Source organism: Prionailurus viverrinus, chromosome A2 (genome assembly GCF_022837055.1).
Source record: "Prionailurus viverrinus isolate Anna chromosome A2, UM_Priviv_1.0, whole genome shotgun sequence".
Taxonomy (NCBI): domain Eukaryota; kingdom Metazoa; phylum Chordata; class Mammalia; order Carnivora; family Felidae; genus Prionailurus; species Prionailurus viverrinus.
In genome coordinates this window covers 70,567,704-70,595,658 of record NC_062562.1, presented here as the reverse complement: position 1 = coordinate 70,595,658, position 27,955 = coordinate 70,567,704, and the positions used below count along the sequence as shown (strand labels likewise).

The following is a 27,955-nucleotide window of genomic DNA, read 5'->3' as shown; positions in this document are numbered from 1 at the left end:
CTGGAGCCCTCTGCCTGGTTCCTGGGTGTCAGGCTGGTGGGTAGGCGGTCAGAGCATCTGGTGGGCCCAGCGAGGTGCAGTGGTGCAGACCCTGTCGCCCAGGAGCTGTGCCCCCTGAGGGGGGGCGGGGGTGGGGGGATGGGGGCATGGGGCGGCCTGGATCGCGGGACCAAGCAGGTGTGCGGGAGGGCACGCACAAGTGTGCGCATGCGCTTGGGCCAGAGGCGGAGCCCGTTGAGGGGCACAGGTTAGGCTGTAGTGGTGTTCTGTATCCTGGCTCCCAGCCTGTCTGCCGCCCCAGGCCCCCAAGTGTCTGGGCCAGTCAGGTGCTGATGCCCCCCACCCCGCCTCCCCCGACCTGGGACATGCTGCTGCCTGTCGCCTGTGACCCGGTAACCTTGGCGGTTGCCCTACGGGTAGCCCTAGCGCTAACGGTAGCGCTCGCGCCCCCCACGCGGTTAAGACTGGGAGCCATGAGCCTCCAGCCTAGGAGGGTGGTGGCCCTGCTGCTCCTGCTGCTCCTGGACCAGAGGCCAGGGGGCACGACACGCTCCCGGGTCCCCTCGGTTTTGGTTGCTCTGCTGGAGTGCCAGCCCTTGCAGGGGGAGAGCGCGATGCGATGCCACCCCCCCCCCCCGGCGCCCCCGAAAGACCATCTGGGAGAAGCCTAAAGGTGCAGCAGCTGAGACCCACAGCCTCCCTACAGGACCTGCCTCAGTCGCGGTGCTGCCAAGGTAGGGATCCTAGTGACAAGGTCCCATGTGGCCTTCCACCCTGCCCCTCTCTGTCTTCCCCTTCCATGACCACCCCCCCCTCACTTGTGCTCCGGGTTCTTCTTGGGCTCCTTTGCGGCTGCAGTCTGGGGACTCAGGAGTGAGCTTTCTGCGTTGGACCCGGGTTCCCTGGAGAAGGAGGCCCCAGATCGAGTAGGGGTTTAGGCTCCGGTGGTGGGGAGTGGCTCATGTCGGGGGTGGGGGGGGCGACCTGAGTGCCATGGAGGTCTGACGGGGTTGGTGGTTGGAGGGTGGAGGTGGGAAGGAACGAACGAAAGAATGAACAAATGAAGGAAGGAAAGCGTGGACCTGCAGTTGTGGGAAAATACCAAGGCAGGGCCAGGGAAGTCGCAGCCATGAGCAGGAGGAAACATCCTGCCTGTGAAAATGAAGCACAAGGGACCTGAGATTCCAGAGAAACATTCCAGGGAGAGTCAGGGTGGTGGGCCTGCGTTGCTGGAGGCCAGCAGGGGACGGTGTTGAAGGGATTGAGAGTGGAAGCAGCAGGTGAACACAGGCCTCCTGCCTCCCCCTCCACACCTGCTCTCCTGCCCTGCCCGGCCCCGCCGCGCCCCGCCCCTCGTGGCAGAGTTGCACCCTCTGATGGGAAGGGGGAGATCTCACCCCACTTGTGGCTAAAGGGGAACCTCTGTCGTGGGAGTCAATGGGACTACAGGGTAGGGGTCTGGATTAGGGTAAGTGCAACTCCCTGTTGAACTCTTCATTTCTGAAGGCAATTTGCATTCAATCAATGAACTCGTAGCCAGTGAGCCAGGAAGAAGTGGCGCTTCAGTGTTTTAGAGGGTGGTGCAGACTCTTTCGTACATGGACGTGTGTCCTGAAGAGAACTGGGTGTTGTGGATGGAGTCCAAAGTCATCTTTTTGGGACATTTTGGGTGGGAACGTCGTCTTCGCACTCTGGCGAGGAAGGCGGATGGAAAAGCTCCTTGTCCAAGGCAGACTTGTGGGTTTTGTTGTTCCTATCCATCGGGCGTCGTGCTTCCTGTTTTCCGTGGAGCGCCTCCTGTCTTGCATTTGTTCCGTGTTTCAAGAGTTTCAGACCTTATGAATCACATCTCCTCCAGGATTCACCAGGCAGTATGAGGGAGAAGTGACTCTGAGCCCACCGGGTCTCTAGAAACCAGTGCATTTGTACCTGAGCAGACTGTGCTGGTCTCTCAGTCTCCTTTGGAAATGAGGTCTTGAGCAAATGCTCTTTCATTGCAAAGGTTCCACCTCTGTCAGGTTGTTGGCGTTTGTGTTTGTGCATCTGTGTAAGTGTCTGCGATGCTGTGTCCTGTATTTAGTCCCGACCGCGACAGTGTCCCAGTCCTTTCCAGAGACATAGTTTTGTTGCATAGGAAATTCTCATTTCAATAGTGTGTCCCAATGCTGTTACAACGGATGAAAACTTCCTGCAGGCAGCACCGTGACCTCGCCAAAAGCAAAAGTCTAAGAACTGAGGCTTTCCCAAACTTACATATCAAGCTGACTGGTGCTTTATATTTTCAGTAAGATGGTGTGGTGTAGGCCACTTTGAGCAGCTGAGGCTCCTAGGCATCTGTTTTTCCCTCGGGAGGTGAGTTGTCTCTGTCAGCAATTCAGGAGATTATGATGCTCTTGAGGATCATTATTTTCTTGATTACCATGATTACTATATTCTGCATAACCCATCGCATGGAATTTGATAAGGAGCTCGATACCCGGAACCTTGTCGTCACCAAACGCTCTCTACAACAAGGAGAAAAATAATCACTTTTGTGCGATGGACAATGCACCTTACCTTTATTGTACTGTTTTAGTGGTTTGTACATATGTTTAGAGTAATGAAAGTGTCCACTTAGATCTAAGGAGTTTTTTTGTGACATCATAAACCATAAAAATAATGGAAAATCTAAGTTACCTAGTAATGTATAAGCACTCTGTCCTTTTGGATACGAAATCTTAAGTAAAGTACTCATCTTGCAAAAACTGCCAAGTCCTGATAATTCGTTATGATGCGCATAGGTCTAGTGAATGGAATGGACTGAACCAAGATCTGTGACATACAGGAAGCTAGAATTTGAGATATTGAGTCACCTTTACTCTCCCTTTCCCTGTTGACATGGTCTTTATTTATAATCTAAGTCTTTTTTATAATCTACACACTGTGTCTTTTTGATACGAAATCCTAAGTAAAGAACTCATCTTGCAAAAACTGCCAAGTCCTGATAATTCGTTACTAATCACGTAGGTCTAGTGAATGGAATGGACTGAACTAAGGTCTCTGAAATAGAGGAAGCTAGAATTTGAGATATTGAGTCACCTTTACTCTGTCTTTCCCTGTTGACAAGGTCTTTTTTCATTCAGTGATGTCTCTTGACCATTAACCTTTTCCCTCCTTCCTGCTCCCCCCCACCTTTGCAATCATCTTTATGTATTTATTGATGGGCTTGTTTCAATCTGTTTTGAGGAATTTTGTTTTTTGTTTTCTTAGTTTTTGTTTCAGATTCCCCATATATGTGCGAGCATTCTGTATGTGTTTTTCTCCGTGTGAGTTCTTTCACTTGGCATAATGCCCTCCAGGCTATTATAAAACACTGTGGCATAAAACAGGTGTGAAGGTATTTTCGGGAGTTAGTGATTTCATGTGTTCTGAGTTGTACCTAGGGGGGTAATTGAGGGACGTTGCTGGATGATATGGATGTTCTCCTCTGAATTGTGTGAGGAAACTTTACATTGTTTGCGACTGCCTCTGCACCAAGTTCCAATGCCACCAACAGGGCCCAATGATTCGCTTTCTTCCATAGTGTCCCGACGCTTGTGTTTTCTTGTCTTTTTGATAAGACCGTTCAGACCTGTTTCCGGTGATATCTCTTTGGCTTTGGACTTTCATTTCCCTAATGTGGAGTGACATGGAACTTCTCTTCATGTATGTGGTGGCCATCTGTATGTCTTCATTGGAAGAATGCCTCTTCGGGACTCTGCCAGGTCCGTTCTTTGCTCTTTGCTTTTGCATTGTTGCACTGTAGGAGATGTTGATATCTTTTGTGTTTTAACCCTTGACCATATATGTAGTTTGCAAGTATTTTCTCCCATTCACTATGTTGCCTTTCCATTCTGTGGAAGATATTGTTGCTGTGCAGAACTTGTTTTTTTAGTTTCATGTAGTCCCACTTGTTTAGTTTTCCTTTGTAGCTTTCGCTTCTGGTGTCAAACCCCAAAACTCAAGTCAAGACTGAGATCCCAACCTTCTCGTGGGTTTGGCATTTGGCTTTATCCAGCAAAGCCAAGGACAGCAGAAAGGGTTGCTTCAGACTCCATGGAAATAAAAGAGAGGTGACAGGTAGTTTAAGGGACGTCTCCGCAAGCTGCTCTCAGGCTCTCACATTCATTAAGCCTACAAACGATGTACAACACGTCACCGGGCCACATGCTAGAAAGAACGTATTGAAGACATGGTGCGAACCACATCGAGACAGGATAAAATATTCCACACGACAACACGGTCCAAGGCTTGGTGAGCCCATGCAGAACCCAGCCCCTAGATACACACGCACTAGATCAGCCAAGTCTCGCCTGCCTCCCAGATACACACCAACTAGGTAAGTGAGCTGCTGCAACTGTTTGCAGGAAGGCCAGAGAGCAGTGATCTGCTCTGCAAAGCGTTCCCTATAATCTCCCAACTCAGGACATCGTTGTGCGATTTCCCACACCTCCTGCCCAAGGTCTTATCCAGGACTTTCTGGTTTCAGGTCTCAAGTCTGTAATACATTTTAACTTCGTTTCTGTGTGTGATGCTAAATAGGTGTCAAGTTGTTTTTCCATGCCCAGTGATTCTGGGCACCGCCTATTGAGGAGACTGCCTTTGCCTCAGGTTATACTCTTGGTTCTTTGGTTGTGAAATAATTGGTTACATATGTGTGGGTTTCTTCCTGGGCCTTCAGTTCTGGTCCAGTGACCTCTGTGTCTGCTTTTACCCCAATAGTGTACTGCTTGGGTTATTGTAGCTTTGATATCTAGTTTCAAATCAGAAAGCATGGTGCTTCCAGCTGTTTTCTTCCTTCTCACAATGACTTTGGTATTCAGAGCCTTTTGTGCTTCTGTCCACCTTGAAGGATTATTCTAGTTTTGGGAACGTGCTTCAAGTTTGAAAGGATTGCACCTAGCCAATGTGTAGATGGCTCTAAGTAGTGTGGACATTTTGAGAATCTTAATTCTTTGGATCCACTAGCATAGAATGTCTTTCTGCTTATTTCTGTCTTTTCAAATTCTTTCTCCACTGCTTTCTGGTTTTCAGTAAAGAGGTCTTTCATCTTCTTGGTTAAATTCATTCTTTTCTTTTTGAATTTTTTTATGTTTATTTATTCTTGACACAGAGAGGTACTTGGAAACACACACACATACACACACAGAAAGAGAGAGAGAGAGCACGTGTATGAGTGGGGAAGAGTTGAAAGAAAGGGAGACACAGAATCTGAAGCAGGCTCCAGACTCTGAGCTGTCAGCACAGAGCCCATCAGAAGTCTCAGAACACAAGTCATGAGGTCACGACCTGAGCCAAAGTCAGATGCTTCACTGTCTGTGACACACAGGTGCCTGTAGGGTGATTTATTGTCAAGTATTTTCTTCCTTCGGAGTTACTTTAAGTTATTTTCTTAATTTCTCGCTCTGATAGTTTGTGATTCATGTACAGAAATGAAGCACATTATGGAAAACGACATACATATCTTAACATGACTGAAATCATTTATTAGGTCTACTAGTAATGTTGTAGAGTCACTGCGGTCTGTCTAGACCATGTCATGCACTCCCAGTAAGTGAAAAAGTATCTGGGAATATAGGATGATGTGATCGAAAGTAGATGAGAGTAAGCAGGTATATGGAGAGAGAGTGTGCAAATTTTCTGAAATGTTTTGTGGTTGATATAATCCAACAAGTCCATAAATAAGGTATGTTTGGATATATGTTTTCTTTGAACCAGACCCAGAGAGCTGTAACATAAATATATGGTTCCCAACACATTGCCACAACACGCCCTGTGCATCTTGGGAGCTGGCCACCTTGTCTCTCTTTTGTGTCCTGGAACCCAGTGCCTGACTCTACCGCTCAGTGAATTCATCTCAGAATACTGCAGTTGGAAAGAGACCTACATTTTTCATAGACTTCCTGAAAGGTACCTCAAAAGCATTGGATTTTACAGAGTTGTGTCTGATCTGCCTGGAATCCTCTGAGGATGTGTCCGTTGGAATGGCACTTTCTTTGCTGGGAGATCAGGGGGCCCTGCAGTATTCCTGTGTGTCTTGTGGTCGGTCACCAGAGGGTGCTGTGTGGCTGCTCATGACAGGGACACTGCTCCCCAAAGATGAGGCTGGCAGGTGCCGGGCGCCACTGCTGGAGGAGCCTGAAGGGTGGAGGGGCTTGGCTCGGTATCAAAGCCTGACTGAGTCTCCATCCTACAGTCTCCCTGCGCTCCTGATGTGCTGTGTAAAGGACTCTCTTGCTTGCCGAGGTGCAAGTGGTTCTTGCTGTTGGCCCTGACCCTCAGGGTGAACCCATTCAGGTCCTGGTCTTTAACTCATTGACCTGACCTTCACTTGAGGTACTTTCCTGAGAGTAAGCGACCCAGCCTGGGAGGAGGGCCAGGAGGCAGACAGCAGTGGCCCAGCCTGCATCCTCCACTGACCTGAAAGCAGGGACTGGCTGCTCTTCTGAGAAGCAGAGCTATGGACCAGGAGGCACACAGGCCACTGGGCTTTGACATGGGATGGGGCCTGGATGAGTGTGTTCTAGGACATGGGGAGGGATGCTGTGCAGGAGGTCAGAATGAGGGAGTGTGGTTTCTTCCCTGCCCCATGGGTCACTCCTAGGTACCCTGATGGCCTCAGTGCTGGCTTGTCCTCCTGATTCTTCAGGGATCCACTCAGTCCCGGGGGTCCCTGATTTTCACATATGAACGCAATAGAGTAAAGAGTCTGTAGATGTTGGAAACTGGAGGCAGCCCCCGAAAAATGCCAGAAATTATGTCCCCAAAGTTGTGCTAGGTGTACACGCCTGAAGAAAGAGAGAGTTCCGGTACACATGTGCCCTTGTGTTCAATGATGAGAGTCAAAATATTGGAATTGGCCCAGTCGTTCAGCTTCTGGAGACGCAGAGGAAAGGATGATGTGTGGCCCCTGAGAATGCAGAAGGCGACAGGACTGTGCCTGTCCACTGTGGGCACATTCCGTAATACAAGACCATAGTCCTGGATGGATGCCCAACCTGCACACCACTCGTAGACACAAACACAGACACCTGCTGCACTCAAAGCCAAAGGACCGTGAAGATGACACCATGTCTTAGGGGCTATTATTTTCAAAGAATGTATATTTTTTCTCCGTCTGTATTTGTTGTTTCCTCTTTATTTATTTGGAAAGAGCAAGAAGGAGAATCCTGACCAGGGCTTCAAGCTGTCATTGCAGAGCCTGACTTGGGACTTGATCTCAAGAACCATGAGATCATGACCTGAGCCATACTCCACTCAGAAACTCGACTGTTTGAGCCACCTTCGTGCCTGTCCTCATTATTTAAATCTTCCTTTTACTAAATAAACATCACCTGTAGAAAACCTTTAACAACTTTACACTTTATTGCCTAATAGAATAGCATAAATGGAATATTGACTGATACATTTGGGTATTTTTATGATATGCACATTAGACCAATATCCCCATGGCCTGTCCAGGAAAATGAAAGATTTTCAAGGTATTCGCTCTGGTCCAGACATTTCTCTTCTGGCTTCTGCTCTTGTGTCAAACCTCAAAGGGTCCCCATGGCAGACAATGAAGATATTTCAAGTAGGGGCCTTCACCTAATCTTTGTTCTTTGTTCTTTGATAAATTGTCCATATCATAGAAATTCCAGAAGAAATTCAGGGAAAAAGGGGCTGAGGGTGTACTTGAACAAATAATAGCTGAGAACTTCTCCAATCTGGGGAAAGAAACATGCATTGAAATTCAGGAGGTACAGAGAACTCCCTTCAGACATAACTTGAATCGATCTTCTGCACGACATATCATAGGGAAAGTGGAAAAAGAAGGATAAAGAGAATCCTGCAAGCAGCTAGGGACAAATGGGCCCTAACATACAAAGGTCGACACAGAAGGGTAGTAGCAGACCTATCTATTGAAACTTGGCAGTCCAGAAAGGAATGGCAGAAAGTCTTCAATGTGATGAACAGGAAAAATATGCAGCCGAGAATCCTTTATCCAGCAAGCCTGTCATTCAGAATAGAAGGCGAGATAAAGGTCTTTGCAAACATACAAAAACTGAAAAATTCATCACCACTAAACCATCCCTACGAGAGATCCTAAGGGGGATTCTGTGAGGGAAATGTTGCAAGGACCACAAAGTACCAGAGACACCATGACAAGCATAAAACGACAGATGTCACAATGACTCTAAACCCATATCTTTCAGCAATAACACTGAATGTAAATGGACTAAATGCTCCAACCAAAAGACATAGGGCATCAGAATGGATAAAAGAAAACAAGACCCATCTATTTGCTGTCTACAAGAGACTCACTTTAGACCTAAGGACACCTTCAGATTGAACGTGAGGGGATGGAGAACTATCATGCTACTGGAAGTCAAAAGAAAGCTGGAGTAGCCATACTTTTATCAGACAAACTAGTCTTTACATTAGAGGCTGTAACAAGAGATGAGGAAGGACATTATATAATAATTACAGGGTCTATCCATCAGGACGTTCTAACAATTAAACATGTCTATGCGGCAAATATGGAAGTCCCCAAATATATACAACAATTAATCACGAACATAAGCAACCTCATTGATAAGAATGTGGTCATTGCAGGGGCTTTCATACTCCACTGACAACATTGGATAGATCATCTAGACACAGGATCATTAAAGAAACAAGGGCCCTGAATGATACATTGGATCAGATGGACTTGACAGATCTATTTAGCACTCTGCATCCCAAAGCAACAGAATATACTTTCTTCTCGACTGCACATGGAACATTCTCCAAGATAGATCATACACTGGGTCACAAAACAGCCCTTCATAAGTATAAAAGAACTGAGGTCATACCATGCACACTTTCAGACCACAATGCTATGAAACTTGAAATCAACCACAGGAAAAAGTCTGGCAAACCTTCAAAAGCATGGAGGTGAAAGAACACCCTCCTAAAGAATGAGTGGGTTAACCAGGCAATTAGAGAAGAAATTAAAAAATATATGGAAACAAATGAAGACGAAAATACAACAATCCAAACTCTATGGGATGCAGCGAAGGCAGTCCTGAGAGGAAAACACATTGCAATCCAGGCCTATCTCAAGAAACAAGGAAAATCCCAAATACAAACTCTAACAGCACACCTAAAGGAAACAGAAGCAGAACAGCAAAGGCACACCAAACCCAGCAGAAGAGAAATAATAAAGATCAGAGCAGATATAAACAATAGGAAAAAAAAAAAACCACAACTGTAGAGCAGATCAATGAAACCAAGAGCTGTTTTTTTGTTTGTTTTTTTTTTCTTCTTTTTGAAAAAAAAATAAACAAAATTGATAAACTTCCAGCCAGGCTTCTGAAAAAGAAAAGGGAGATGACCCAAATAAATAAAATAATGAATGAAAATGGAATTAATACAACCAATCCCTCATAAATACAAGCAATTTATCAGGGAAACCTATGAAACATTATATGGCAACAAACTGGACAACCTGGAAGAAACGGATAAATTCCTAAGCACCCACACACTTTCAAAACTCAAACAGGAAGAAACAGAAAACATGAACAGACCCATAACCAGCGAAGACATTTAATCAGTTAAAAAATATCTCCCAACAAATCAGAGTCCAGGACCAGATGGCTTCCCAGGGGAATTCAACCAGGCATTTTTTTTTTCATGTGACATTTATTGTCAAATTGGTTTCCATACGACACCCAGTGCTCATCCCAACAGGTACCGTCCTCAGTACCCATCACCCACCCTCCCCACCCTCCCACCCCCCATCAACCCTCAATTTCTTCCCAGTTTTTAAGAGTCTCTTAAGGTTTGGCTCCTTCCCTTTCTGTTGTTTTCTTTCCCCTGCCCCATGGTCTTCTATTCAGTTTCTCAGGCATACACATTTTCAGTAAAATAGTTGACTGAGTCCAAGTCTGCATTAAAACACTAAACTGAGATCAATTAGTATTTATCCCAGAAATGCAAAGATGTTTTTTTTAATTTATTTTTTAATATGAAATTTATTGTCAAATTGGTTTCCATACAACACCCAGTGCTCATCCCAACAGGTGCCCTCCTCAATACCCATCACCAGGCATGTAAAGCAGAGATACTATCTATTGTTCTCAAGCTGTTCCAGAAAATAGAAAGGGAAGGAAAACTTCCAGACCCATTCTATGAAGCCAGCATTGCTCTGAACCCAAACGAGGCAGAGACCTAGCAAAAACAGAGAACTACAGGCCAATATCCCTGATGAATAGGGATGCAGAAATTCTCAACAAGATACTAGCAAATCGAATTCAACAGCATGGAAAAAGAATTATTCACCATGATCAAGTGGGATTCATTCCTGGGCTGCAGGGCTCGTTCGATGTTCCCAAGTCAATCAGTGTGATACATCACATTAACAAAAGAAAAGATAAGAGCCATATGACCCTGTCAATCGATGCGGAAAAAGCATTTGATGAAATTCCGCATCCTTTCTTAATCAAAACCGTCAAGAAAGTTGGGATAGAAGGAACATACTTAAACATCACAAAAGCCATTTATGAAAAGCCCACAGCTAATATCATCCTCAATGGGGAAAAACTGAGAGCTTTCCACCTGAGATCAGGAACACGACAGGGATGTCCACTGTCACCAGTGTTGTTTAACATAGTGTTGGAAGTTCTAGCATCAGCAGTCAGACAACAAAAGGAAATCAAAGGCATCCAAATTGGCAAAGATGAAGTGAAGCTTTCGCTTTTTGCAGATGCCATGACATTATACATTGAAAACCCAACAGACTCCACCAAAAGTCTGCTAGAACTGATACATGAATTCAGCAAAGTCGCAGGATACAAAGTTAATGTACAGAAATCAGTTGCATTCTCATACACTAATAGTGAAGCCACAGAAAAACAAAGAAAGAAACCGATCTCATTCACAACTGCACCAAGAATCCTAAAATACCTAGGAATAAACCTAACGAAAGATGTAAAAGATCTGTATGCTGAAACTATAGACAGCTTATGAAGGAAATTGAAGAAGATACAAAGAAATGGAAAAATACTCTGTGCCCGTGGATTGGAAGAATTAATATTGTTAAAATGTCAATACTACCCAAAGCAATCGACACATTCAACGCAATCCCAATCAAAACGGCGCCAGCATTCCTCTCAAAGCTAGAACAAGCAATCGTAAAATGTGTATGGAACCACAAAAGACCCCGAATAGCCAAAGTAATGTTGAAAAGGAAAACCAAAGCAGGAGGCATCACAATCCCAGACTTTAGCCTCGACTACAAAGCTGGCATCCTCAAGACAGCATGGTATTGGCCCCAAAACAGACACATAGACCAATGGAATAGAATAGAAACCCCAGGGTGAGACCTACAAAAGTATGGCCAACTAATCTTTGACAAGGCAGGAAAGAATATCCAATGGAAAGAAGACAATCTCTTTAACAAATGGGGCTAGGAGAACTGGACAGCAACATGCAGAAGAATGAAACTCGACCAACTAGACCACTTTCTTACACCATTCCCAAAAATAAACTCAAAATGGATGAAGGACCTGAATGTGAGACAGGAAACCATCAAAACCCTAGAGGCGAAAGCAGGAAAAAACCTCTCTGACCTCAACTGCAGCAGTTTCTTGCTGGACGCATCTCCAAAGGCAAGGGAATTCAAAGCAAAAATGAACTATTGGGACCTCATGAAGCTAAAAAGCTTCTGCACTGCCAAGGAAACAATCAATAAAACTAAAAGGCAACTGATGGAATGGGAAAAGATATTTGTAAATGACATATCGGATAAAGGGCTAGTATCCAAGAACTCACCAAATTCCACACCCCAAAAACAAAGAATCCAGTGAAGAAAGGGGCAGAAGACATGAATAGACACTTTTCTAAAGAAGACATCCAGATGGCCAACAGGCACATGGAAAGATGCCCAACGTCGCTCCCCATCAGGGAAATACAAATCAAAACCACACTCAGATACCACCTTACGCCGGTCAGAGTGGCTAAAATGAACAAATCGGGAGACGATAGATGCTGGCAAGGATGTGGAGAAAGGGAACCCTCTTGCACTGTTGGTGGGAATGCAAACTGGTGCAGCCGCTCTGGAAAACAGTGTGGAGGTTCCTCAAACAATTAAAAATGGATCTACCCTATGACCCACAATAACACTGCTAGGAATTTACCCAAGGGATACAGGAGTGCTGATGCCTAGGGGCACTTGTACCCCCATGTTTATAGCGGCACTTTCAACAATAGCCAAATTATGGAAAGAGCCCAAATGTCCATCAACTGACGAATGGATGGAGAAGTTGTAGCTTATATATACAATGGAATACTACTTGGCAATGCGAAAGAAGGAAATCTGGCCTTTTGTAGCAACGTGGATGGAGCTGCAGAGTGTTCTGCTAAGTGAAAGAAGTCAGGCAGAGAAAGACAGATACCATATGTTTCCACTCCTATGTGGATCCTGAGAAATTCCACAGAAGACCTGGGGGGAGGAGAAGGGGGAAAACAAGTTACAGAGAGGGAAGGAGGCAAACCATCATTGAGACTCTTAAAAACTGAGAATAAACTGTGGGTTGATGGGGGGTGGGAGGGAGGGGAGGGTGGGTGATGAGCATTGAGGAGGGCACCTGATGGGATGAGCACTGGGTGTTGTGTGGAAACCAATTTGACAATACACTTCATATTAAAAAAAAAAAAAAAGAATTAAGAAAAAGAAACAAAAGCTGGACTTGGCTGCAGCTCATAGTCTCCAGGTAGAATTCCTGAGGCTTACAGATTGTCATCCTCCTACAGGTCTCTCAAGGACTTTATTTAACGTTTTACCACTAGAGCTTGGCCCCGGTTAGTGTCACTTTCCCTGATAGCCATAAACACTTCCCCAGATAGATGCTAGCAATTACCTCTCAAGCCTATGGCCTACTGATACACATCGGAAGGGTTTCAAGACTGATGTTTTCATAGCCAGTAGTAAACAACCTTATCTTAGCAGCAGCTAGCTCCTCCTGGTCCTGAAAGTGCTACTTCTAAATTCCTTAGAGACTTGCATTACCCTTAGCCCCCACTAAGTAGAAAGTATGGAATCAGTCACTTCTCACAAACACAAGTGCAGCTCTTCCTACCCATGGGTTCTAGCTCCATCCTGTAATAGAAGCACGTTGTTGCACCGAAAATGGCTCAAAATTCTTTCTTGACTGTTTGCTCCCAGCCCACATCACACCAGCAATGCTACATATTAGCTCCTGGTGCATTGATCTGTTCCTTTGTTTGTTCACTTTGAATTTTGTTTATTTCTGCTCTGCTCTTCATTATTTCCTTCCTTCTAATGGTTTTGGGTTTTGTTGTTCTTTTTCTAGCTCCTTTTAGATGTAAGGTTACATTGTTTATGAGGGAGTTTTTCTTGCTTTGTGAGGAAGTGTATTGCTATAAACTTCTATCTGAGAACACTTTTGTGGCATCCCAAAGATACTACCTATGTCAGATACTACATACTTAGATTCTTTGTTCTCGAAAGGTTTGAAAGCATTGCTTCTACTTGGATGATAGATGATCATAGTAAAGTGAGTCATGTGTTGCAGAGAAGTAGGAAAGCTTGTTTCAGGGCACCCATTTAGAGATGGAATTCCTGGCTGGGTGTGAGATTCAGTGGACTATACGCTGATGTGGTCAGGCATTTTGATGCATTCAATCTCAATGACTTCATGAAGCCATCTTATAAATTCAGTAGGGAAGACAGACGATCTTGGTTTAGAAATAAGACAGCTGAGGTGCAGACTGACTGGCACCATGGCTGATAAGTGGCAGTCAGCTTGAGAACCCAGCTATGTTCTGATTCATCTTTCCTCAGTGGGATGAATCCACCCTTATCCCTTGATGCGGGTGTGTTTTCCTAGTGGACCCTAACACAAATGCCTTCCTTCTGCCTCTCCCCATACCACGCATCCATTTGCTCACGAAGTCACTTCTGAGAGCCTTTGTTGGTAGACATTCACTTGGCGGAACCGGCTCTCAATCCTGGGTGGTTTCTAGCAGGGATCTTCCTTTCCACCCACGGCCCTACGGTACCTGATCTTCAGTCCTACCATGAAGCTCTTGGATTGGTGTGCAAGCTGACTTAGACACCTGGGATTCAGTTAACAAGCATTTAGTGAAGGAAAGACTCGATGATGAAAATTCCCAGAACTTCTTAGTCCTCATTCAGTGTTTTCAGCTGACTCATGAAATATGTCATTCTGTGTTCTTCCAATTATCCAGCTGTAAAAAGGAATAATACCCCATTCTAACGTAGGGAAGTATTATCTGTGTGTATTATGATATAATATTTCTTATACAAGAAAGCTGTTGTAAAAGTCCAGCTACCAAAAATAATGAAGAAGTTACCTGGATGTTTGCAAATGTCAAAAGCTTAAACTAGCTTCAAGTAGCGATAAATGAAACTATGTTTTAATGGCAGATAGCTCAGCTTCAAAAGTGTTTATCTCTTCTGCTTCAGGAAATGTGGCCACAAAATGTTCTGTTTGGTAAAGATGATTTTTATTTATTTTGAGAGGGGGGAGAGAGAAAGAGAGAGAGAGAGAGAGAGAGAGAGAGAGAGAGAGAGAGAGAATGAATGTGCACAAGCAAGGGAGGGCAGAAAGAGAGAGAGAGAGAATCCCAAGCAGGCCCCACACTGTCAGCACGGAGCCCAACACGGGACTCCATTTCAGGAACTGTGAGATGATGCCATGTGCTGAAATCAAGAGTCGGTTGCTTAACCGACTGAGCCACCCAGGTGCCCCCACAATAACATTTTCTGAAGAGAATGTTTTCTAAAGGAACAAATGGAGGTTGATACTTTTCAAACTAGGTTTTATTTGACTAGCTTAATGAAAAATGGTAAAAGGTGATTAGCAAATAACCGTGAACAAAAGTAATGACCAAGGAGGCCCCAGTGCGGTTACTGAAGATCTCAGCAAAAACACCAGAAATACCATTTTGAGATCAGAGGGAGAATGGGATGGAAATAGTGTCCTAACATCTGAGGGCATTGGGAGGGTGTGAAGAGGAGTGTGTTCTCCTCACAAGTTTCTTGGGAAGCTCTTCTAACTTCCCAGCTGTTTGCTGTGTCTGCTTCCTTCCGGCAAAAAGTGATGTGTGCGTGCAGTGCCCTGATAGTCCTTAGTCGATTTTTGTGGTCTGAGAAGAGTAGATTTTTTACAAATTCTTTTTCACTTAACCTTATTTTTCTCAACGTGAAAGAATTTTACATGATTCCAAAGTCAAACTGTGAATAAAAAAGTATACACAGAGAAATGTGCCATCACTCTCTCTCCCATCTCCTAACGCAGCCCCCATGGGGTAAGCGTTCTCATTAGTTTTTAGTATACCTTTCCTGTAATTCGTTTAGTAAGAAATGAACCAAATGTAGAATTTTCCTTTTCCGTAACAAGGAGCATAGTGGATGCACACTTTTGCCTGTTGTCTTTTGAGTAACGCTGCATCTTAGAAACCATTTCATACTGTTTCCGAGAGACCTCGGGACAAGAGACGTCTTGTTGGCCACGTTGTGTACATTTCTCGTCGTGTATTTTACCAGCCTGCTGTGAGTATCTGTGTCATTGCCGAGATTTTGCTATTAGAAATAAGGCCATGATCAATAAACCTTTGCATATTATGTTTCATATTTGTAGAGAGATAGTCAGTGGTTAAAGAGAAATACATTCATCGTTTTCCAGGCACTGCTAGATTTCCTTCCCAATCGTCATGTCTGATAGTGCCTGGGAACTGTTCTGTACGTAACAGTTTGGTGCTTTTCGATACCCTGTCGTAGTTCTGAAGTTTCACACGTACCGCCATAGGTCCCATACACACATCTGTGCATGTCACATGCCCCACCACACGGGCAGCTGAGTGTCGAGGGCAGAGAGAGCCTCCTTTCACAGAGTCTGTCAGGCTTAGAGAGAGAGCTGGGAGCAGGATCCTGATGTCTTGGTCTGGAGCTCTCTCTGCCACCCTGTAGTCATAGGGCAGTATGGGGAGAGCTGAGTGTCAAGTACTAAGAAAGTGTGCCTGTCTCCGATAGTGATGGAGAATAAAGAAGGAACATTTAACATGCCACCGGGAAGAACGCCCTGGTTGCTCAGCTTATAATGGAGAACTCTAGTGAAATAAATTGTAATTTAGGGCAGACACTTGAAATTTCTCTTTCTTGCCAAAATAAATTAATTTCTTCAGCTGTCTGAATTTCCTTTCTTAAACTGGACAGGAACTAACAGAGTCTAAATTAAACTCATTTTCCATTCATACAGCTGGGTCACTTTGGGCTGCCCGAGTGTGCTTCTGGGTGTCCTAAAGCACATTTAAACCACTCCCCCACCCCCGGTGTTTCACGCTGTTTTCATAACCCATCTGATTTAGCCAGTGTAAGACATAATATTTGCTTTCGCCTCTCCACTCTAGAGTCAGGGTCTATTTCTGAAACGTGTTGAGAGCTATTCGGGAAGACTGTTGTGGGAAGGCATCGCCATACACCTGCTAGCACTGGGCAAGGCAGAGGGCAGATGGCGGGGGGTCAGGCTGGGGAGTTGGGTGAGACAGACCCTGCCTTGCCCAAAGAAAGCTTTGTTTTTGTGACGCCTTTCCCTGTGTTCCCACTGGTAGCTTTGCACTACTATTTGGGAGGTATTGTTTATACATAGGGTCCAATGAACTGGATCATGAATGTAGGGAGTTGTGAATTAAAAAAAAAAATGGTACAACAAGCCGAAGAATTTTAGAAATATCTTGTTTAGGTCCAGGACAGTGTTTCTGCTTGGAGCTCTCACTGAGCACTTGGTGCCGTCGGCTTGCTCTCACTTGTTGGAGGCGTGTGCGGCAGTCTGTGCAACAGGGCAGCATTTGCACCTGCTGTGCCCCCCATAACGTCAAGTGTGACACTTCCTTGGAAAGCACTCGGGAAGCTCTTAGTGTCTTTCCTCATCACCCTCCCTGTTTCTCATCCCTGGGAATGAGGGCAGGGGGCAGTACTGATGCTGGCAAGTGAATCCTGCTTTCCACAGTCTGCCAGATGTGGTTCCCCATGGGAGGAGCCATGATTTGAATATGCCTTTTGGAATATTCTGAAATAGAAAGATCTGGAAAGGTCAAAACTGTGGGAAATACCTTTCAAACACGAAAGTTGGGGAGAAATTGAAATAATTATAATATTTTAGGTCTAGCATATTTTAGATTTTGGAGTATCGTAATATGTGAATTTTAAATTTTGTTAACTTTATTTATTTATTTTGAGAGAGACAGTGAAGGGGGGGGCAGAGAGAGAGAGAGGGAGAGACAGACTCTCAAGTAGGCTCTGTGCTGATGTGGGGCTTGAAACCGCAAAACCGTGAGATGATAACCTGAGCCAAAACCAGAAGTTGGGCACTTAACCAACTGAGCCACCCAGGTGTCCCCATACTGTGTGAACTTTTAAAAACAGATTGTCTTTAGTTTACTTCTGAATGAAATGGTCATGCCTGTGTATGTAGGGAAGTAGAAAGCTAGAAGAATTACAGGGAAAGATTTGTTTTCCTATGTTTTCTTCTTCCCTTTTAAGAAATATAAAGAAATAAAAAGTCATCGTAGAGGGTGAATCTCCCTCTGATTCATGGTCTCCACCAACCCTTTTTTCCCTGCTTTCCTCTGCTTTCCCTTGGATCCTGGGCCCAAGCAGCTGTGCCCAGGGCAGGTTCAGATCCGCGCATGCGCATGGCCAGGGGCGGAGCCCGGTGAGGGACACAGCTCAGGCTGCAGGAGTGCTGTGAGTCCTGGCTCCCAGCCCGCCTGCCGCCCCAAGCCCCCAAGAGTCTGGGCCAGCCAGGGGCTGACGCCCACCCCACCCCCCGACAGGGCACATGCTGCTGCCTGACGCCTGCGACCCGGTAGCCATGGCATTGGCGGTAAGGGGTAGCGGTAGTGCTCGCGGGAACGCTCGCGGGGCCCTCGTGGAGAAGACAGGGACCCATGAGCCTCCAGCCTCAGAGGGTGGCAGCCCTACTGCTCCTGCTGCTCCTGGAACCAGAGGGCAGGGCGCCGGACGCGCTTCCCGGGCGCCTCGGTCTTTGGCTGCGCTGGTGGGGTGCCAGCACAGGAAGGGGCAGAACGCCATGCGATGCGCGCCCCCCCCCCCCCGGGGCCCCCGAAAGACCATCTGGGAGAAGCCTAAAGGTGGAGCAGCTGAGACCCACAGCCTCCCTCCAGGACCTGCCTCAGTCACGGTGCTGCCAAGGTAGGGATCCTAGTGACAAGGTCCCACGTGGCCTTCCCCCCTGCCCCTCTCTGTCTTCCCCTTCCATGACCACCCCTGCCTCCCTCTGCTCCGGGCTTCTTCTTGGGCTCCTTTGCGGCTGCGGTCTGGAGGACCCAGAGTGAGATTTTTGGGTTGGACCCGGGTCCCCTGGAGGAGGAGGGCCCCAGATGGAGTAGGGGGTTAGGCTCCGGCGGAGGGGAGTGGCTCAGGTCGAGAAGGGGGGCACCGTGAGTGCCCATGGAAGTCTGTCTGTGTTGGTGGTTGGAGGGTGGAGGTGGGAACGAAGGAAGGAAGGAAGGAAAGCGTGGACCTGCGGTTGTGGGAAAGTGTCAAGGCAGGGCCAGGGAAGTCGCAGCCATGAGCAGGAGGAATCATTCCTGCCTGTGAAAATGAAGTACAAGGGACCTGAGATTGCAGAGAAACATTCCAGGCAGAGTCAGAGAGCACTCCAGCCTGAGTTGCTAGAGGCCAGCCAGGGAACTTGTTGAAGTAATTGAGAGTGGAAGCAGCAGGTGAACACAGGCCTCCTGCCTCCCGCCCTCCACACCAGCTACCCTGCCCCGACCCACCCCGCCCCGCCTCTGCTGGCAAAGTTGCATCCGCTTAAGTTGGGGGGGGGGGGAGATCCCACCACGCTTTTGGCTAAAAGGGGTCCTGTATCATGGGAGTCAATGGGACTGTGGGGTGTGGAGTGTGAAGTAGGGGTAGTGTAACTCCCTGTTGAGCTCTTCATTTCTGAAGTCAATTTGCATTCAATCAATGAACTCTGAGCACATGGGCCAGGAATAAGTGGCGCTTCGTTCTTTGAGAGGGTGGTCCAGACTCTTTCCTACTTGGAGCTGTGTGCTGAAGAGAACTGGGTGTTGTGGATGGAGTCCAAAGTCATCTCTTTGGGACATGTTGGGTGGGAACGTCTTCTTCGCACGCTGGCGAGGAAGGTGGATGGAAAAGCTCCTTGTCCAAGGCAGACGTGTGGGTTTTGTCTTCCTATCCCTTGGCGAGGTGCTTCCCATTTCCGTGGAGCGCCTCCTGTCTTGCATTCGTTCCGTGTTTCCAGAGTTTCAGTCCTTGGCAATCACATCTCCTCCGGGACTCCCCAGGCAGCACGAGGGAGAAGTGACTCAGAGCCCGCCGGGTCCCTAGAAACCAGTGCGTGTGTACTGGAGCAGGCAGTGCTCCTCTCTCAGCCTCCTTTGGAAATGAGGTCTTGGGCAAACGGTCTTTCACTGCATGGGTTGTACCTCTCCCCGGTTGTTGGGGGGAGTGTGTGTGCGTGAGTTTGGTGCTGTGGCCCGTGTGGAGTCCGGACCGCGTCAGGGACCCCGTTCTTTGCAAGGAATGCGTTTTGTTGCATGGGAAGATCTCATTTCACTAGAGAGTTCCAATCCTGTCTCAAAGGCTGAACACATCCTGAAGGCAGCACCTTGACCTCACTGAAAGCAAAGGCCTAAGAGCAGAGACTTTCCCACACTTCCATCTCGAGCTGACTGGTGCTTTATGTTTTCAGGAAGATGGTGTGGTGTCGGCCATTTGGAGCAGCTCAGGCTCCTAACCATGTCCCCGTGGGGTGAGTTGTCTCTCTCAGCAATTCAGAAGATTATGATTATCTTGAAGATCATTATTTTCTTGATTACCATGATTACTATATTCTGCATATTCCATGGCATGGAATTTGATAAGGAGCTCGATTCCCTGAACCTTTTCGTCACCAAAGCTCACTACAACAAGGAGTAAAACAATCACTGTTGTGCGATGGACAATGCACCTTACCTTTGTTGTACTATTTTAGTGGTATATACATACGTTTAGAGCAATGAAATTGTTCACTTAGATCTAAGGAGTTTTTTGTGACATCATGGTACTTCAAGAAACCATGAAAATAATGGAAAATCTAAGTTACCTAGTAATCTAAGCACTGTGTTCTTTTGGATACGAAATCCTAAGTAAAGAACTCATCATGCAAAAACTGTCAAGTCCTGATAATTCCTTATTATTCCAGTAGGTCTAGTTAAATGGAATGGACTGAACTAAGGTCTCTGAAAAAGAGGAAACTAGAATTTGAGATATTGAGTCACCTTTACTCTGTCTTTCCCTGTTGACATGGTCTTATTTTATTCGGTGATGTCTTTTGACCTTTACCCTTTTCCATCCTTTCTGCCCCCCCCACCTTTGCAATCATCTTTATGTATTGATGGGCTTGTTTCATTCTGGTTTGAGGATTTTTGTTTTTTGTTTTCTTAGTTTTTGTTTCAGATTTCCCATATATGTGCGAGCATTTATATGTGTTTTTCTCTATGTGAATCTTTCACTGGGCATAATGCCCTCCAGGCTATTATAAACACTGTGGCATGATAACAGGTGTGAAGTCATTTTTGGGAGTTAGTGATTTCATGTGTTCTGAGTAGTACCTAGGGGGTAATTGAGGGAAGTGCTGGATGATATGGATGTTCTCCTCTGAATTGTGTGAGGAAACTTTACTTTGTTTACAACTGTCTCTGCACCAAGTTCCAATGTCACCAACAGGGCACAATGATTTGCTTTCTTCCACATTGTACCCGATGCTTGTGCTTTGTTGTCTTTTTGATAAGACCGTTCAGATAGGTTTCAGGTGATATCTCTTTGGCTTTGGACTTTCATTTCCCTAATGTGGAGTGACATGGAACTTCTGTTCATGTATGTGGTGGCCATCTGTATGTCTTCGTTGGAAGAATGCCTCTTCGGGACTCTGCCAGGTCCGTCATTGCTCTTTGCTTTTGCATTGTTGCGCTGTAGGAGATCTTGATACCTTTTGTGTTTTAACCCTTGACCATGTATGTAGTTTGCAAGTATTTTCTCCCATTCACTATGTTGCCTTCCCATTCTGTGAAAGATATTCTTGCTGTGCAGAACTTGTTTTTTTAGTTTCATGTAGTCCCACTTGTTTAGTTTTCCTTTGTAGCTTTGTCTTCTGGTGTCAAATCCCAAAACTCAAGTCAAGACTGAGATCCAAACATTGTCGTGGGTTTGGCATTTGGCTTTGTCCAGCAAAGCCAAGGACAGCAGAAAGGATTGCTTCAGACTCTACGCAAGTCAAGAGAGGTGAGAGGGAGTTAAGGGACGTCTCCGCAAGCTGCTCTCAGGCTCCTGTAGTCATTAAGCCTACAAACGATGTACAACACGTCGGCGGGCCACATGCTAGAAAGAACGTATTGAAGATATTCTGCAAACCATATCTAGACAGGATAAAATATTCCATGTGACAACACGATCCAAGAACTTGGTGAGCCCATGCAGAACCCAACCCCTAGATACACACACACTAGATCAGCCAAGTCTCGCCTGCCCCCCAGATACACACCAACTAGGTAAGTGAGCTGCTGCTGGCTCTTTGCAGGAAGGCCAGAGAGCAGTGATCTGCTCTGCAAAGCGTTCCCTAGAACCTCCCAACTCAGGACATCGTTGTGCGATTTCCCACACCTGCTGCCCAAGGTCTTATCCAGGAATTTCTGGTTTCAGGTCTCAAGTCTGTAATACATTTTAACTTCGTTTTTGTGTGTGGGGTAAATAGGTGTCAGGTTGTTTTTCCATGCCTGTTGTTTTTCTGTGCCCAGTGATTCTGACACCACCTGTTGAGGAGACTGCCTTTGCCTCAGGTTATACTCTTGGTTCTTTGGTTGTGAATTAATTGGTTACATATGTGTGGGTTTCTTCCTGGGCCTTCAGTTCTGGTCCAGTATCCTGTGTGTCTGCTTTTACCCCAATAGTGTACGGCTTGGGTTATTGTAGCTTTGATATCTAGTTTTAAATCAGAAAGCATGGTGCTTCCAGCTGTTTTCTTCCTTCTCACAATGACTTTGGTATTCAGAGCCTTTTGTGCTTCTGTCCACCTTGAAGGATGGTTCTATTTTTGGGAACGTGCTTAAGCTTTGATAGGGATTGCACCTAGGGAATATGTAGATGGCTTTAAGTAGTGTGGACATTTTGATAATCTTAATTCTTGGGATCCACTAGCATAGAATGCCTTTCTGCTTATTTCTGTCTTTTCAAATTCCTTCTCCACTGATTTCTTCTTTTCAGGAAAAAGGTCTTTCTCCTTCATGGTTAAAGTCATTGTTTCTTTTTTAAGTTTTCTATCTTTTCCTTGACAGAGAGAGATACATGGAAACACACACATACACATGCACACACACACAAACAGAGAGAGACAGAGAAAGAGAGAGATTCAGAGAGAGCACACATGAGTGGGGAAGAACTGGGAGAAAGGAGACACAGAATCTAAAGTAGGCTCCAGACTGTGAGTTGTCAGCACAGAGCCCCACACAGGGCTCAAAACAACACCATGAGATCACGACCTTAGCCAAAGCCAGATGCTTCACTGACTGTGCCACCCCGGTGTTTGTAGGCTGAATTTACTCTTAAGTTTTTTCTTCTCTTGCAGTGATTTTAAATTATTTTCTTAATTTCCCTCTCCGATACTTTATTATTCATGTACAGAATTGAAGGATGTTCTGTACAACGACATAGATATCTTAACATGACTGAATTCATTTATTACGTCTACCAGTAAGGTTGTGGAGTTTCTGCGGTCTCTCTAGAGCATATCATGCACTCCCAATAAGTGAAAAAGTACCTGGGAACATAGGATGGTGCGATTGAATTTAGATGAGAGTAAGAAGATATATGGAGTGAGAGTATGCAAGTTTTCTGAAATGTTTTGTGGTTGATACAATCCAACAAGTCCATAAACAAGGTTTGTTTGGATATATGTTTCCTTTCCACCAACAAGTCCATAAACAAGGTTTGTTTGTATATGTATTTTCTTTAAACCAGAACCAGAGAGCTGTGACATTGACATATGCTTCCCAACACATTCCCACAATGCGCCCTGTGCATTTGGGAGGTAGCCCCTTCTCTCTTTTCTGTCCTGGAAGCCAGTGCCTGACTCCACCACTCAGTGAATTCATCTCAGAATACTGCAGTTGGGAAGAGACCTATGTTTTTCATAGACTTCCTGAAAGGCACCTAAAAACATTGGATTTTACATGGTTGTGTCTGATCTGTCTGGAATCCTCTGAGGATGTGTCAGTTGGAATGGCACTTTCTTTGCCGTGAGATCAGGGAGCCCTGCAGTATTCCTGTGTGCCCTGTGGTCGGTCACCAGAGGGTGCTGTGTGGCTGCTCATGACAGGGACACTGCTCCCCAGAGATGGGGCTGGCAGGTGCCGGGCGTCACTGCTGGAGGAGCCTGAAGGGTGGAGGGGCTTGACTCGCTACCAGAAGCCTGACTGAGTCTCCATCCTGCAGTCTCCTTGAGCTCCTGATGTGCTGTGTAAAGGACTCTCTGGCTTGTCGAGGTCCAGGTGGTTCTTGCTGTTGCCACTCAGTCGTCAGGATGAACACCTTCAGGTCCTGGTCTTTAACTCATTGACCTGACCTGCACTTAAGGTGCTTTCCTGAGAGTAAGCGACCCAGCCTGGGAGGAGAGCCAGCAAGCAGACAGCAGTGGACCAGCCTGTATCCTCCACTGGCCTGAAAGCAGGGCCTGGCTGCTCTACTGAGAAGCAGAGCTATGGAACAGGAGGTGCACACGCAGTTGGAGTTTGTCATGGTAATGGGCCTGGATGGGTGTGTTCCAGGGCATGGGGCAGGTATGCTGTGCAGGAGGTCAGAATGAGGGAATGTGGTTTCTTTCCTGCCCCATGGGTCACTCCTAGGTACCCTGATGGCCTCTGTGCTGGCTTGTCCTCCAGATTCTTCAGGAATCCACTCAGTCCCAGGGGTCCCTGCTTTCCACATAAGACCCCAACGTAATCAAGAGTTTGTAGATATCGGAACCTGGAGGCAGCGCCCGACAAATGCATATAAATTTTTTCCCCAAAGTTGTGCTAGGTGTACACGCCTACAGAGAGGGAGAGTTTCGGTACACATGTACCTTTCTGTACAATGATGAGAGTCAAAATATTGGAATCGGCCCAGTCATTCAGTTTCTGGAGACGCAGAGTAAAGGATGATGTGTGGCCCCTGAGAATGCAGAAGGGGATAGGACTGTGCCTGTCCACCGTGGGGACATCCCATAGTACAAGACCATAGTCCTGGAGGGATGCCCAACCTGTCACACGACTCATGAACACAAACACAGACACCTGGGGCCCTCAAAGCCAAAGGACTGTGAAGATGACACCGTGTCTTCTGGGCCAATATTTCTTGAAAGAATATACATTTTTTTCTGCGTATGTACTTGTTGTTTCCTATTTATTTATTTATTTATATGGAGAGAGCGAGAAGAAGAATCCTGACCAGGGCTTCAAGCTGTCATTGTAGAGCCTGACTTGGGACTTGATCTCAAGTACCTTGAGATCATGACCCGAGCCAAATTCGACTCGGAAACTTGCCCATTGAGCCACCTTGGTGCCTGTCCTCATTATTAAATCTTCATTTTACTGAATACATGTCACCTGTAGGAAACCCTTCAGAACTTTATACTTTAGTGCCTAATAGATTAGCATAAATGGAATATTGACGGTTTCATTTGGGTGTTTTTATAATATGCACGTTAGACCAATATCACCATGGCCAGTCGAGGAAAATGAAAGATTTTCAAGGTATTCGCTCTGGTCCAGACATTTCTCTTCTGGCTTCTGCTCTTGTGTCAAACCTCAGAGGGTCCTCATGCCAGATAATGAAGATATTTCAAGTGGGGGCTGCACCTAATCTTTGTTCTTTGAGGACTATTCCTCTAGTGGATTCCTTGAGTGGAATATTCCACTACAATATTAGTGCCATTGAATATTTAAGCAATTATTAATCAGTCTCCTGTCATGTAGCCAGACACAACAGGCCATGTTGTGTGTTTGCACACACATGGAAATCCCAGAGGAGCTAAAGCAGCAGAAACCGAGATCGCTGGTTGCAGAGACTGGGGTGAGGGAATGAGCCGTGGGTGATTAGTAGTCCACGTGTCTCTGTGATGGAAATGTTCTAGGAGTACATAGTGGTCACGGGTGTAAAATCCTGCGAATGTACGTACTGACACTTGAATTGTAATTTCAAAGGATCAGAGTAAATTGTTTGGAACTTAGTTTATCTTTTATTTATAAAACACAAATATATAAGGACAGTAAATACCGCTATAACAACTACAGAAATGATAAAGAACACAATGACAAGGTCAGGGAATTCATCCTGTGGGGCTGCAGCCGACATGAGCCGCTGTTGGGGAGCTGAGGCTGGTTGCTCAGCTGCAGCAGGTGGTTGCTCCAGCCGTTCCGTGACCCCGCCGGCTGGGGCTGGGGGCTGCTCATGCTCTGGGGCCACCAAAGGGGCAGGTGGCTCTTCCAGCTCCTGACTGTCAGCCAGAGCTGGGAGTACCTCCTGCCCTGGTGGGGACGCTGCAGTGAGGGTCTCCGATTCTCGTACCCGCTGAGCTCCAGGAGAACTGGTGGCTTCAGGCAGCCTGGGCCGCGAGGCTGCAGTGGGCACCCCAGAGATAGCGGGGGCTCGCTCCCGAGGCACGTCTGGACGGGGCTCTAGAGCTGCTGCCAAAGCTTCAAGAATAGAAAGTGTCATCACCGTGAGTGCCATTCCATGGCAGGAAACCTCTCCCGCAGACATTGTCATCTGAGTCAAAGAACCCACCAGGCGGAAATCTCCCAGACGGCAGGCTAATGGAACAGTGATCTGAGCCTAGTCCCTACGCCTGGCCCACCTACAGTCTGAGGAAACATGTTCTCTGTGGCATACCCCGTCCCGGCCACACGCCCACATCTCCCACCCAGAGTCCTCCTCGCCCAGAGGCTCTGGCTCATTGGGCTCACGGTGTTTCCGCCATGAGTAGAGAAGGCGGGCGCGGCGCTGCAGCTCGGAGCCCGGCATGTGGGCCCTTACATACGCCCGCAGCAGCTTCAAGCTGGTGAAGTCTGGAGGCCGGAAAAATTCCTCGGGGTAGTGATCCAGCCAGGTGCCCAGGATGGAGGAGATGGCCCTGGGGATACAAAAGTAGCCAGAACAATCACCATGGGGTGTTCCTCCCGCTGATGTCTCAGGACAGGCCTGTGGGACCTGGCCTCTATGCCTCCTGCTCCTGGACGCCCAGAGGGTGCTTCTGTACGTTGTCCACCTGTGATTTGGCAGTCCCGCCGACGAGAGACCTGGTCACTGAAGAGGGACCGTCAAGATTCTGTTTGACGGGAACCCCTTAACCAATGATGTGGTGGTCTCTGTCCTTCTTGGGGAAGCCAGCCAGACTCCTCGCTGTGTCCCGCTGCCTACCTCCCACTGGAATTCAAGTCCGTGCGTGAGTGGAGGGGTGGTGTCGGGGTGAGTCAGTGCCTTCACTGCATACCCTAGCGCTCCACGAAAATCTGCGCAAATACGGGACAAGAGGACTCTGTCTCTTACCTGGGCTTGCTGGGACCCTCCTGGTGCCTTCAACGTGACGACCTGTGCCTCTGTGCTGCCTCATGCACTCAGTGCACATGTGGGTGTCGTCCCACTGACACCGTTCTCCCATCGTGTGGGTGATATGTGCTCCTTGAGCCCTCACTGTGTCTCCTGTACCCTTGCTAAGCACGCACCGTGGATGTTCCCCAAGGTGGTGAGCGTGATGCTCCCCAAAACCGTTATGCTGGGTCCCCTGATGGGGGTCTAGGCAAGGCTGTGAGTGGGAAGGGATGGGGTTGGACTCTCTAAGGGGCTGACGCGGTCCTCTGGCGCCCTCTGCTGCCTCCTTGTGCCCACAGCCCTACCTCTACCAGACAGGACAGAACCCCTTTCCTTGCTTCCAGGGAGAAGCCCTCAGATCTTTGCCCTCTCACAGGACTCTCAGACGTGTGGGATGCTGGGTCCTGCAGCCCCTCCCACGCACAGTCTCAGCACTGCCCTCTTGGAGAAGGAAGGCCCTCCAGCCTGAGCTCAGCCTACTCACAGTTTCTCCTGCTCCCGGGGTCCGCCATCCTCCTCAGCCTCTGAATGGAAGCATCCGTATCTGGAGGAGGCCAGAAGGACATCATATGAGCTGTCCTGTGGATGCTACGTCTTGTCCTATCCAGAGTCCCTGGCTGCTGACTAGAATGGAGCTCTGGAGGGGAGGGTACTGTCCGTTCTGCGCATTGGATCCCAGTCAGCTCCTACAGAAGTGCCTGCACCTAGTGGGGCTTCCTGCGTGTTTGAAGAATGATAGGGCCCCAGTCAGCTCCATCACACATATTGGTGTGGGTCTGGGCGTGCTGCTCATCCTGGGCATCCTTGACTGGTTTGAGCCAGGACTCAGACACACAGATAGAGCCTCCAATCTCCTTTTCCAATGGGAAAACAGCCCAAGTCAACACCTGGCGACAGTGAGGGATGAGGCAGAAAGTTGATCATGGGCAAGAGGACAAAGATGACCCAGCAGAGACGCAGCCCTGCCAGCAGAGCTTTCCACAGGCCAGGGTGACTTTCCCTGCTGTGCCCCCACTGAGGACCTGGAGTGTTTCCACCCGGATCAGAGGAACAATGTGAGACGCCAGGACGTGTGGTGACTTTCCTGAGACTCCTAGCTTTCAGGGGCTGAATCGCCCTGGGCTGTGAAGGGCAGGGTGCTCACCTCATAAACAGTATTTCCAGGACCTGCTGGGTGGTAGCAAAAGTTTTGTATGTTCTCAAGAATGTGAAGAGGTAGGAGGGGTCTCTACCCAGGAAAGCAGGTACCAGGTGCTCCACTCGCTGTTCCAGTAGCAT

The 27,955-nt window shown here is 47.0% G+C and overlaps 1 protein-coding gene across 1 annotated transcript; it reads right to left on the bottom strand.

The window, feature by feature from the left end:
• Positions 1 to 48: 48 nt before the first annotated feature.
• LOC125153438 (ral guanine nucleotide dissociation stimulator-like) lies at positions 49 to 27,955 on the bottom strand. Its single transcript, XM_047836597.1, has 6 exons — positions 27,822 to 27,955; positions 27,162 to 27,221; positions 26,053 to 26,219; positions 25,364 to 25,782; positions 819 to 902; positions 49 to 114 (listed from the first exon to the last, which is right to left on the bottom strand). The coding sequence occupies exons 1-6, from the start codon at positions 27,953 to 27,955 to the stop codon at positions 49 to 51; spliced, it is 930 nt and encodes a 309-aa protein (XP_047692553.1).

Excerpts from the sequence above, each read along its gene's own strand:
- LOC125153438 (XM_047836597.1), bottom strand. The coding sequence starts at position 27,955 with ATGCTACTGGAACAGCGAGTGGAGCACCTGGTACCTGCTTTCCTGGGT. Across the intron at positions 27,222-27,821 it reads CTGGAAATACTGTTTATGAG|ATACGGATGCTTCCATTCAG; the intron begins GTGAGCACCCTG and ends GGCCTCCTCCAG. Across the intron at positions 115-818 it reads AAGAAGAACCCGGAGCACAA|GGGGCACAGCTCCTGGGCGA; the intron begins GTGAGGGGGGGG and ends GCCCCCCCTCAG.